This window comes from Littorina saxatilis, linkage group LG11 (genome assembly GCF_037325665.1).
Source record: "Littorina saxatilis isolate snail1 linkage group LG11, US_GU_Lsax_2.0, whole genome shotgun sequence".
Classification (NCBI taxonomy): domain Eukaryota; kingdom Metazoa; phylum Mollusca; class Gastropoda; order Littorinimorpha; family Littorinidae; genus Littorina; species Littorina saxatilis.
This window is the reverse complement of record NC_090255.1, coordinates 24,487,985-24,501,520: the sequence shown is the minus strand read 5'-3', so window position 1 is coordinate 24,501,520 and position 13,536 is coordinate 24,487,985. Positions and strand designations below refer to the sequence as shown.

The following is a 13,536-nucleotide window of genomic DNA, read 5'->3' as shown; positions in this document are numbered from 1 at the left end:
GAGCCTGTTCAGCGCGGTAGTGGTTTCGCTGTGCTGCATAGCACGCTTTTCTGTACCTCTCTTCGTTTTAACTTTCTGAGCGTGTTTTTAACCCAAACATATCATATCTATATGTTTTTGGAATCAGGAACCGACAAGAAATAAGATGAAATTGTTTTTAAATCGATTTCGGACATTTTATTTTAATCATAAGTTTTATATTTTTAATTTTCAGAGCTTGTTTTAAATTCGAATATAACATATTTATATGTTTTTGGAATCAGAAAATGATGAAGAATAAGATGAACGTAATTTTGGATCGTTTTGAGAAGAAAAAAAATTAATTACAATTTTCAGATTTTTAATGACCAAAGTCATCAATTAATTTTTAAGCCACCAAGCTGAAATGCAATACCAAAGTCCGGCCTTCGTCGAAGATTGCTTGGCCAAAATTTCAATCAATTTGATTGAAAAATGAGGGTGTGACAGTGCCGCCTCAACTTTTACAAAAAGCCGGATATGACGTCATCAAAGACATTTATCCAAAAAAAGAAAAAAATGTCTGGGGATATCATACCCAGGAACTTTCATGTAAAATTTCATAAAGATCGGTCCAGTAGTTTACTCTGAATCGCTCTACACACACACACACACACACACACACACACATACACCACGACCCTCGTCTCGATTCCCCCCCCTCTATGTTAAAACATTTAGTCATAACTTGACTAAATGTAAAAAGTATGCGCTTTACTCTGCACAGGTCACCTACGCTAACAAGATGGCTTCAAGTTAGAATAAGCTGGCGCCATCTTGTTTAGCGTAGGTTCCTAAAATGTACTCTGCATTTCTAACCACCTTGGTCGTCTTTCAGCTACCTTTGTATTCTTCGCCGCGGGCATAGCAAAAGGTTGATCAGAACAAGTGATGTCTGTCACACCAAATTATTCGAATTGGTGTGTGAGGGTGGGGGGTGTCCGTGTGTGGCTCAGTGTCTGTCCAATGTGCGTGTTTAGGTGTACACGTGTGTGTGTGTGTTTCTGTATGTGTGTGTGGTGTGTGTCTGTAAGCGTGTATGTCTGTGTGTATGCAAGTGTCTGTGTGTGCGTGTGGGTTCTGCAGCACATGGGAAGTAATCAACTTGATTCATTGTAGCAGCATTCTGAAAATGCGTTCTTTCTCCATGCACACACGCACACACACACGCACACACACACACTCACACACACGCACACACACACACACGAACGCACGTACGCGCACACACATTCACAAACACACACACACACATACACACAAACAAACTCACACACTGATAAACGAATGATTTAATGCCTAACAAATGTGATATGGTTAAAAAAAATCGTATGATGGACCTAAGGCCAGAACATCAAGAAAAAGAGGACACACGAAACAACTCTCATGATTTAATCACTGTAATGATGCTACAACAAGTGACAAAAGCGTGTTTCTTCTATCACTTAAAGACAGGTCTTCTATCACATTGACGCTATTTGGACAACGTCCTTTGAGCTTGACCACATGATTGACCAACAGTGGATGTAATGGCGAATGCATAAGTCTATTGACACGATTTGGTTTAAACAGGTTTATTCAATAAATTTCATTGGTACTATAGCCACATACATGAAATTAGGAACATGGAGCACAACAAGCTAGGCTTATGAGCGTACTCTTAAAAGCAAATGAAATTTGGCGGACGATTTTAATATAACACGCAGTAGCCTAAGTCGCTTTCGTGAGAGAAAAAAACATTATAAGAAACCTTTGACAAGCTGATATATCTTCTGTATGGATTGAGTTCTGGTAATTTAGATTAAAGCTACTCTGAAATTGATTAGATAACAAAATTGAAACAATATTTTTAAGACTTTTGTCTGACAGGAAATTCTCTGTGGATTATCACGTCAAGAGGAAGTAAAAGGCTACAAAACAAAAGATGCCTGAGAAGACCACAAACAAAAGTAAACGGACTCTGTTGAAGAAAAAAACAGGTTATAATTAGGCAAAAGAGAAAATGAATATGATCACATATCAGCAGATGTAAATCTAGTATTTAAGTCAAACATATGAACCATCTTATATAAAAAGTTATCAAGTTCTTTTTACAAAGAATGTACGTGGTACTTTCCCAGAAAGGAACCAATAAAAGAAAAAACGAACAAAAATGTAAAAAGAAGTTATTTGGACCTTACAGGTTCGACTATATTACATTTAAGATTACAAAAAGAACTTACACGTTTACACATCAACAAAACTCGAGGATTTGAATGACCAAATGCAATAACTAACAAAGCTCACAGATAGCCTTTTAGACATAAGTACTCTCGCTGGGTCATCATTCTGTAAGTCTGAAATATACCAGGGCTCCCCACGGACGCCCCTCCTGGTGCGTCCCGGGACCCCCACTTTCAATATTTAGAGGGTCCATGGACCCCCACAGCAGAATTTTAGAGGGTCCTAAGGGTCCAAAAGCCAAAAAGTCCCAGTGTACTTTTAAAACATTGTGGTCACGTATTGTGTACTGTGAAGTGTCTTTTTCATTGGAATATTCTAGGTGGACACTGACAATCCAGGACCCGCTCTTTTAGAGTCTAGTGCGTCCCGGGACCCCTACATTTCTGGTACGGTACGTGTTTTTGGCCTCTAGTGCGTATAGGACGCAGGGACGCGCTCTATGGGGAGCCCTGGTAAACATTCAGTTTCAATAACATCTACATCAACCAGATAATCCATTTAACGCTCCAATAACAGCTACATCTAACAGATAATATATGTAAACTCTATAATAACAGCTACGTCTAACAGATAATCTATCTAAACACAGCAAAAACAGCTACATCTAACAGATAATCTATTTAAAACGCTCCAATAACAGCTACATCTAACAGATTGTTTATTTAAACACTCCAATTACAGCTACAACTGACAAAAAATCTATTTAAACGCTCCAATTACGGCTACATCTAACAGATAATCTATTTGAACGCATCGAATATCTGTCACATCTAAAAAGATCATATATTTTAATGTTCCAATAACAGCAACATCAACCAGTTAATCCATTTAAAACGCTCCAATAACAGCTACATCTTCCAGATAGTCAGTCTAAAACGCTCCGTGTATATGTACATCTACAAGATGGTCAGTTTAAAACGCTCCAATAACAGAAACATCCGCCAGATACTCAGTCTGAAACGCTCCAATAACAGAAACATCCACCAGATACTCAGTCTAAAACGCTCCAATAACAGAAACATCCACCAGATACTCAGTCTAAAACGCTCCAATAACAGAAACATCCACCAGATACTCAGTCTAAAACGCTCCAATAACAGAAACATCCACCAGATACTCAGTCTAAAACGCTCCAATAACAGTCATATCTATCAGATAATTCATTTAATACGCTCGTCTAGTAAGAACATCTTCCAGGTAATCAGTATGAAACACGCTCCAACAAAAACAACATCAAGACGATAGTAAGTCTAAAATGATCCAAAAACAGCTACACCTAACATACAATCCATGTAAAACGTTCCAATTACAGCTTCATCTCAAGTCCTTCCTTATACTCCCATTCCACACAACCGTTCTAGGTCCCATTCCCGTACCGACCAAGAACGGCTGCCACAACAATGGAACGCTGCGAAAACGGCCTTTTTTGGCATCTTTGAGCAGCGTCTGACCATAGTGGCAGCCGTCCCCAGGACGGCTGGGAACGGAAGCTAGAACGGATGTGTGGAATGTGGGTATGACAACTCAGTGTGTGAGAGCGCTACCGTTGCGTTACCGTTATTTTAAGTTCCTTTAACCGTTACCGATGGATTAAGGTTCCATTACCGTTCATTCTGATCGGGAGGGGAACGGCTAAAATTTTGAACATGCAGCCCAAACTCAACCGTCCCTACCGTTCAAAGCAGTTCCGTTAACGATCATTTACGTTCCATTGCGGTTCCCACCCAATCCCTCCCGTGCCCGCACGTACCGTTCCTTGGTCGGTACGGGAACGGGACCTAGAACGGTTGTGTGGAATGGGGTTATTAATTTAACCCCAAGTCTTTGTATCGAAAACTCAGTGCCAAAGCTTTGTGCAGCAAGCATCGTGAAGTCGACTTTGCCAAATTAATGTAAGGTTTAAAAGACAATTTATTATAAACTCCATTCCAATGTCAGCAACATTTAACGGATACTTCACACAAAAAACCACTCCAATAACAGCGAAATCTAACACTCAATATAAAACGCTCCAATACCATCTACACCTAACAGATCCTCCATTCAGTTCACCGCTCCGATAACAGCACCATTTGACAGATAATCTATTCAAAACACTCTATAATGCGATACCAGACGAACTCAAGTGTCGGCGTTATATGGTCCAAGGAGTGATTCAAATCATCTGTCTGCATGGCAATGCCCGAACCTGTGACAGATAAAGACAGAAAATAAATGATGATTTGTGAAATCAGCGTAAAACGTACACACACACACACACACACACACACACACACACACACACACACACACACACACACACACACACACACACACACACACACACACACACACACACACACACACACACACGACACTGCGCTCTAGGCTTCAAAAACGTTCAAGAAAATGACATTTGTTTGTTATCTTTCCCTGCCGTCGACCTTGAAATCTGAGGAACTTCATGACTTAAATGTTCTTGAACGTGAAAGTCAACCAAACTTGGGTTATGCATGGAGGTCAACAAATGCTCTGGGTATATGAAGTTTCAAATCTCTTTCTTCAATTTTTTTTGAAAAAATGACAATTGCCTGGATGACTTGACCTCAGACCTTGAAATTTGTCGAGGGTCAACCAGACTTCCGCCAGAGGTCATAAAACCCCGTAAGTCAAATATCTTTCTTCAAAACGTTCAAGAAACTAATAGTTTCATACTTTTTGACCCGCACTATGACCCTGACATGTGGCAAGAGTCAGCGAGGCTTGGGTCATGTTTGAAGGTCATGAAAGTAAGCAGTAAGCAAAGTTTCATCGCTCTAACTGAAGAAAAAAACATCGATAAAATGATTAATGTCCGGGTGATTTTTTTTCAACCCAAAATTTACTTCTGTGACCTTGAAATTTAACTGGATCAACCAGACTTCAATCATGTCCTGTCAATTTACAACGCTCTGGCTACGAAAATGGTGATTTTAGACCTTTTGACCTAAACTTGATCCCGCTCTTACTTTGAAATTTAACTAGTGTCAGCCAGACTTACGTTATGTCTGAGGGTATCAAACTCTAGATAGTCTGTAGGGTTTCAAAGATCTAACTTCGAAAACGTGTAAGAACTTGATCATGTTTTTTTTTTTACCCAAACCCAACCAAACTAACTTTGGAATCATTGGTCATTGAGACTTGCATTAGTTCTAAAGGTGATGAAACTATAGAAGTGTGTGACGTTTCAAATCTCCAGCTCCAAAACATCTTAGATAACTTCAATTTTGCATCTTTTGACCCGAACACGACCCCATCGTGACCTTGAAACTTGGCAAAGGTCAACCTGACTTACGCAATGCTTGGAAGTCATCAAGTTGTAGAAGTTCTAGCTTCCAAAATGTCCGGGGAAACCTCAACGTCAGGGTTGTTTTTCTGCCCGACGAACACTGCTGAATACCTTTGCTCGCTAGTCACTCAGCGGAATGTATGGACAGATTAAAATAATTTTCTGATCCCTATATTTTCAAGATGGCTTACCTGTGGCGTCCTGAACCCGAGATCAAATAGCGCGTAATACTTCCCCGAGTGGGACCCGGGAGTTGTCATCGGCACCGTACCCAGGTCTTTACCGTCCATAAAAACGTGTAGATTTCTCTGGGCGTCCAGTGCAACCCCCACCCGACTGCCCTCTCTGACGTCATTCAAAGCTCCAAATTTCTTAGTCAGTTCCTAAGACAAAAACAACAAAATCAAGATTTAACAGTAAATTAATCTTCGTCTGTTTCATAATTTCTTTTTTTTCTCTGCGGTTCAGACATGTTGGTTAAAAACGTCAAAGCACACAAGTAACTAGTTATTTGGCTATTGGTATGTGTGTGTATTTGTGTGTGTGTGTGTGTGTGTGTGTGTGTGTGTGTGTGTGCGTGTGTGTGTGTGTGTGTGTGTGTGCCGGTGGTTACTAGTGTGCATACCGTTGGTGTGTCTCTGTCTGTCTATGTACATATATGGTTGTTTGCTCATGCGTGTGTGTGTCTGTCTTTGTGTGTAAAGCCTTACAAGATTAGCTTGAATGTAGACACAATTAGAAGACACAACAAGAGCAGAATGGCAGTCCTCGGAAGTTTCAGGCAGAGTGACGTCAGCAGGGGATCCAAGCAACACTCCAAACATGGTGTAGTCCGTGCGTTTGCTGTCGTCTATATCTACTATCCTCACCTGTAACCCACACGGCAAATCTTTAATCAATAGTTAATGAAAAATACAGAAGAATGGTTAGTTACTGGAATGTTTAATCATTGACAACCACAGATATATGATCTGGAATAATTATTTGTCACGTTTCAATATATCACTTAAGGTGATTATGAAACGGTTAGTTACTACTAACTAACTAACCACACCACGATCCACTCTCGCAGTCATACAATTTAATAGAGACAACACAAGTATAAGTTTCAGACGCCTGTTTATGTAAAAACTCGCCACCTCCCTCGAGACTTCACTCAAAATATGTTCTTTTACGTTCACAAAACGTAAAAAACCCGTGGTCACTGACAGAATGCCAGTTAGAATATAGAAAATTATAGTAACACGCTGATCCCGTGTAAAGATAAGAAAATACGACTGTTCTGCTCCAAAAGTGCTAGTTCATGCAGGGGTCACACACCCCACGTCGTCACTACTCGAGTATAATCACAGATAGCAAAAATAACAACGGTGGTCAATGGGGTGCAAAGACATGGTGCACTTATAGCTTTCTTTGGCCACTGGGTGGACGGCCTGTAATTAGTCTTTTTAGCCTCCACAACTGCTCCGTCGAATGAAGTGCTGGTTAGCGTGGTGACGAAGCAGGGAACTGTGGAGGCATCAGGCGCCGCACCCAGTCGCTGGTTAGCTGGTTAGCCGGTTCGCTGGTTAGCTGGTTAGCCAGTTCGCTGGTTAGCCGGTGTGCTGGTTAGCGTGGTCCCGCAGAAGGCAGCCGAACAGAAGTTAGGAAAAGGCTGCAAACAGAAAGCATCGGTGCACTAAAAATGTCAGCTACCCCTCACCCTCCACCTTTAAACATGTCATCTTATTATCTCATCGAGCACGTGGGCCTGCACAAACGGACTTTCCACAACAACAAAACAGCCATTTTTCGTCCTTCTCTCCCTACCTGCAAAAAACCATATACAGGTTAGTATTTTAGCGTCACAGAGAGCAAATTATGCGCTAACCTGGAAAGAACAACAGAGAGTATTTCATTCCACAAACACAGACTCGTCAACAGCGTTAAATAATGATTTATTACCTCAAACAGCCTATGAATGTAGCACTCTCATGGAAGCAAAACCCGCTTCCTCCCTGGAATGGCCTCTGTTCGTCAACAGTGACAACAACATCCAGAAACCCCTTGTCGAATACTTACGCGAAGACCATCGCACGACGAAGGAAAGATTTGACGACTCGTCCTCAGCAAAACATGTGGCAGTGAGAAGGTGATAACTCGCTGAAGTTCCCCTAGAGTGCCGAATATTCTATTCGGTGAAAACCATCATACTCTAGAAACCGTCGTATTCGATCCTTCTTCTTCTGCCGCTGAGTGTCAAGTGCGCCGTCCTTGTGTCTCTCACAGACCACCTAGACAATAACACGTGACTGACCTTGTCACATATCAAGTTCAGCTATCCACAATTCTGCCTCGCAAAGCAGAATTAACCCCGAAAAAACCGTGCGTCACAAAATCCGTGCTCTGCGCTGTCAGCAAAACTCTGCCGTGTAGCCCCGACTCACGCACAGGCGCTTTCAGTCGCAATTGACCAAGAGAAGGCACCCCACTGAGTGACACTTTCTTGGTCTGTGTCACCAGATCGTGACATTATTATAATGTACTTCTGTGACAACATAATAGGTTCACTGGCGCTCTAATAGCTACCTCTTTATAACATTCTGGTTGTGTAATGTTAGTGTGTGTGTGTGTGTGTGTGTGTGTGTGTGTGTGTGTGTGTGTGTGTGTGTGTGTGTCGCTATGCACTGTGTGTGGTGTGTGTGTGTGCGTGTGTGTGACTGTGTGTGTGTGTGTGTGTGTGTCTGTATGTGTGTGTATGTGTGTATGTCACGCTGTGTGTGAAGGTGGTATGTGTGCGTGTGTGTGTGTGTGTGTGTGTGTCACTCTGTGTGTGTCACTGTGTGTGTGTGTGTGTCACTCTGTGTGTATCACTGTGTGTGTGTGTGTGTGTCACTCGTCACTCTGTGTGTGTGTGTGTATGTGTCAATGTGTGTGTGTGTGTGTAGTGACTGTGTCTATGTGTCACTTTGTATGTGTGCGTGTGTGTGTGCGTGTGTGTCACTCTGTGTATGTGTGTGTGTGTGTGTGTGTTTGCGCGTGTGTGTGTGTGTGTGTGTGTGTGTGAGTGTGTGTGTGTGTGTATGTGTCAATGTGTGTGTGTGTGTGTGTGTGTGTGTGTGTGTGTGTGTGTGTGTGTGTGTGTACCGGAGAGAGAGAACTGAGAAGTCAGAAGCCAAAAAAACGGGTACAGCTAGTATGTATTTAAATACAAGATTATGACGATCATCGGTTTGCTCTGTATTCTTCCGTGATCTGTATGCTTGTGTCAGTTTGTCAGTGTTTGTGTTAATTAAGTGTGTGTGTGTGTGTGTGTGTGTGTGTGTGTGTGTGTGTGTGTGTGTGTGTGTGTGTGTGTGTGTGTGTGTGTGTGTGTGTGTGTGTGTGTGTGTGTGTGTGCGTGCGTGCAAGCGTGCAAGCGTGCGGGCAGGCGTGCGCGCGTGCGCGAGTGTGTTTTGTTTTGTTTGTGGATTTGAAAAGTAATTATTTGTTCTTTTTTTTACCTCATACAACATGTTGGTCACCATGGGGTCACTTGACAGCACTATTCCTTCTTTTATGCCGCTCGCCCTCTTTGCCGTCTGTTGGTTCCTGCTCAGGACGATATTGCCACCGTGGTTGTCGTGGAAACGGAACTCGATCTCCTAAGATTGCAAGACAGTCAGAAAGGCAAAGAAAATATTAATAAGTATTGAATGACAACGACATTGTGACACTTTCTGTACCGCACATAAAAAATAATGCCCATTTTATTTCGTTAAAGGCACTCCAGTTGGCTGTCTGGCTCACTTTTCGGATCAAAGCTTCTTTTTTTTACATGGGTCAAGTGACAGCCGCTCAAATGAGGGTAACCCCCCTCCCCCCCCAATCCCCAATCGACACGACAAATCGACAGGGAAAGTCTCTTGTCTCTCCTTTTTTCCCTTGTTGACCAACCTACCTGATTTTCAACCGTCACATCAACCGGAACATCTGTGATCTGACCCAGTTTTGACAGTCCATCCTCTATGATGATCACGGCCTTGGGGTCAATCATGAACGTTAGCCTTGAACAAAACTTCAAGTTGGCACCGGTCATCAAGGCCAGGCCAGGGTCAAGGTTGACAACGCGTTTCTTCAGTTTGGGCGTCATGTTGGTGACCGTGTCTGGACTTCTCGCGTCCTGCACACGTTCTACTACTCGTTTGTGTGTCGTCAGCTGGCCTTTCCGCTGTGACAAATAGGTCTTCTTGTTACTCGCAACCTCTGTGATGTAACTGCGCGAGCTGTCCACAAGATAAGTCAGATTGTCCTCACACTCCTTGATGGATTTATGCAGGCGAGCACACACGGCTTCTATCTCAGAGATGGCAACTTGAGCCTGTTCTTCCGTCTGTTTGATGTGCTCGTCCAGCTGTCGGATTCTGCAATCCAGGTTTTTTTCTCCTGCAGTCAAAGTGGTTACAAGCTCTGCAAGCACCGTGCGCGCTTCAACCATCTTCTCGTCCAGACCCGTCACTTCCGGGCAGCTTCGGTGCCTAGACATAGCGCACAGTTGGCAGATGCTCTCGCCGTGTTTGGGGCAGAACAGCTCCGTTTCTTTCCCAGCGTGTACGGTGCAGGAGCCCCGGCGATTTGACGCTATCGTCTCCGCCATCAGAGAGGAGAGGGCTTCAACGCTGTGATGTTTAGACATGGTCAGTTTCTTGTGAGCCTGCGTACATTGAGCGCACAGCATGTCCCCGCATTGGAGGCAAAGAGACGTAGCCGCTACATCGTCACACACACAGCACTGGTGATCCTTGAGCAAAAGCCTATGGGCGTCCACGAGCGATGCCATTGCTAAGTCTGTGGGGAAGTTTTCGGCGATATCTTCAAAGCTTTTCGGTGGTTGCTGCGCGCATTCCACGATTGCGCAACGGCAGAGTGGACACAGTGCCGCGGCTTGGCTTTGCGAGTCCAGCCAGGACAGCAGACAGTGTCGACACAGGCAGTGACCACAAGGCAGCAGCTTTGGGTCAGTGAAGAACTCATGGCAGACGCTACACTCCATCTCTTCAAGATCTACCGGAACTGAAGCGGAGGCCATTGTGAATCCAGGTGGAAGTCTGAAACACGGAATTTAGGCCTACATTGTGGCAGCTGTTGTTGAAGTCTGTTTATAGCACATGTTTGTGCATCAAAATAATACTCATTTCTATGTATAGAGTATGTCGGCTTCCACACACTCACACCGTGGCTGCCAAACAAGAAAAGCAACCATGCAAGAACCAATTCTTCAAACACGTGTTCCGAATTTTGCCCCCTTGATCTGTCAGTTTACTTGGGAGAAGCCATGGCAGCAGGTCCGGCTCCACCCTTCACAATTTGATTCTTCTTTTTAACTATTTACAGCTACAAACATGCCGCAAATGCGTGTGTAGTTTCAGTTGTTATTCAAGGCATGTATTAAAATCAATATAATACACCGAACAACTTCCATAATGATATAAATGCTTTTACTCGCAGCAGGGTTTTACAACTCGACACAAAAACTGGTCGGTCGAAAAAATCAAAATCGGCAAATATGAGAAACTCCAGTTATATGTTTTCGACGGAAATAGGCAACATGTCAATACGACCTTGCAAATGTGCTATCATGCAAGGCATGTATTATCAATCGTGCAGCCAAATACAGCTTCTGTAAACCATAACTGTCTGCAGCGACTAGTATGCAACTCTTCGCAAAACGATCGACCAGCCGCAAAACAAGCAAAACCGAAAGTAGACTTAAATTCACGAGAAACCCGAACAGCTATGGAATTTGCTGAATCATGTACGTACGGCAAAGAAAAGAAAGTCAGACATGAAGGCCAACCACACCTTCAACACGCATTCTCATTCAGAGGGGTTTTTTTACAAACAGAAGATTACCTGACGGCTTCTACTAGAACCTAGAAATAAACGGGGAAGAAATAAGGCCTATATAACTGGATAGGGTACACATGCATTTTAATCCACAGCCATGAATTGTTGTCACACGCACAGCACTTGCAGCTACAGGGAGGACATTTATTTATTTATTAAGGAGATTTCTATAGCGCATAACTAAAAGCACTATGCGCTTTGTTTACCTCACACAAACTTAATACTCACTATTCCCCTCCCATCCAAAGTGCCGCTGATCGAACTTTGGACCATGTATCCCCCCCCCCCCCCCCCCTTGATTCTAATTTGTGATGAGAAATGGTATTTTGTCTTTGAAATTAGCTTCAAGACAAAATATTTCTTACCTTATTCAAGGGACGTAACGGCCGCTCCGTGCGTTTTCGGGTAAATCGAATTTGGGGTAAAATCGATCGAATTACATCACACATCTGCTTCAGTTGCAAGATCTTGACATGCTTTTCTCCCTCAAGCTAATTGTACCGCTTGAAATGGGCGGAGAAACATTCAGTCTGAAGTTAATTTTGGTTGACGCCTGGCTGACGTCCTCCCGATAGCTGCATACTAGACAGCACGGCTGTTACACGGCCTCAGTTGCAAACGCAATAATATTCAAACCAGTAATTCTCAAATTATATAGTACAACAAAACTATATTCCAACTTAAAGGCAGAGTAAGCCTCCCGTAAACCATCACAGATACGGTCAGGCTTTTACACACAGTACAAACACCCTTTCATTTAAACACTCACCAATTGAGAACATCCTAGGTGCCCTCCGTAAAGAGCGAACAATTTTCAAAGAATTTATTTTTGCGTGGTTTATCTTACCCCTGAGCCATCGTGAACCCGTGTGATCCAGTTTTCCATTTTCACAATGCAGTCGTCATAGTTAGTCATTTGAATGCGACTCGACGTGAGCTTATCTACAATAGCACGTTTTTTTTATGCACGAAACAACGGCTGTGGTTCACAAGAACTCTAGTGATGGCTTTTGACTGTTGAGAGGAACGGCGATTTGCACTGATAAACCGGCCGTCGTCTGCTACGACCCTTGCGTGACCCTGCTTCCGGGCTTTTCTTTTTTTAAACTTTCACAACTTCGAATTGTTCTGATCTTGTCTTGATGAAAAACGAATTCTTTTATGATTAAAGAATGTTTGTGTAACAAGCTGTCAATTTATTATTTAGATTTTAAAAGTTAGGTCTAGCGCAAAAACGAGGCGCCGTTGTTGTTAACGGAACAAGTCTACGAAAATAAATTCTTGGAAAATGTCTCACGCTCGACAGAAAGCAGCCAGGATGTTCCTGTTCGGTGAGCGTTCAAATGGAAGTATGCTTGTACTGTATTTAGACGCTCGGGGAGCTCTGTGATGGTTTACGGGAGGCTTACTGTGCCTTTAAATACACTAATAACCATACCGCGGTGGGTAGATAACGACACATCTGTGCAGAAGTAAGACCAATGCACGCATACATTCTTTCGGAACACAAGCGTAGTTTTTCATCAAAATAAAGCACGACTGATGAGGTCAATATAAATGTTTACCAACCCAATACATCGAATAAGCAACTTACGTACCTACTAGTGTGAATACGAGAAGCTATGGCTTGCCTAGCACGATACCACTATTGCAGTGACAGTCAAATCGTGTTTCAGTCAAAATGGGCGTTTCGCTCCAAACGTTTTGTCACAGCGCGTCTTGTCCTTTGTGAGTGTAATATAGTGACACTGAAAGACTGAGTCACGTGATAAAGTGTTAATAGGCACATGCCAGGGCTCTCTCTCTCTCTCTCTCTCTCTCTCTCTCTCTCTCTCTCTCTCTCTCTCTCTCTCTCTCTTGCCACACATACAATAAACACGATTGATTTTGTTTTGATGGTTGCTGTGCTGCAGCGATACCAATTAAGTCATGCATGGCCGCAGCGTGATTTGAGAGGCACTGCAGTTTAGGTATTAAAATTACACGAAGCATGAGCGTTCCATTTTTTCGCATGTGCTTGGACGACCGGCACATTTACGCCAGTGCTTTTACTCGAAGGATACTTTGGTAGTACAGGGTGACCCCCCAAAAAATGCAACCCTTATAAATTCTAATAACTTCTG

General features: G+C 43.0%; 1 protein-coding gene across 1 annotated transcript; it reads right to left on the bottom strand.

The window, feature by feature from the left end:
• Window positions 1-1,295: 1,295 nt before the first annotated feature.
• Window positions 1,296-13,146, bottom strand: LOC138980078 (E3 ubiquitin-protein ligase TRIM71-like). Its single transcript, XM_070352881.1, has 6 exons — window positions 13,012-13,146; window positions 9,468-10,614; window positions 9,031-9,171; window positions 6,259-6,417; window positions 5,740-5,931; window positions 1,296-4,429 (listed from the first exon to the last, which is right to left on the bottom strand). The coding sequence occupies exons 2-6, from the start codon at window positions 10,593-10,595 to the stop codon at window positions 4,397-4,399; spliced, it is 1,653 nt and encodes a 550-aa protein (XP_070208982.1). The 5' UTR covers window positions 10,596-10,614; window positions 13,012-13,146; the 3' UTR covers window positions 1,296-4,396.
• Between the last annotated feature and the right edge of the window lie 390 nt (window positions 13,147-13,536).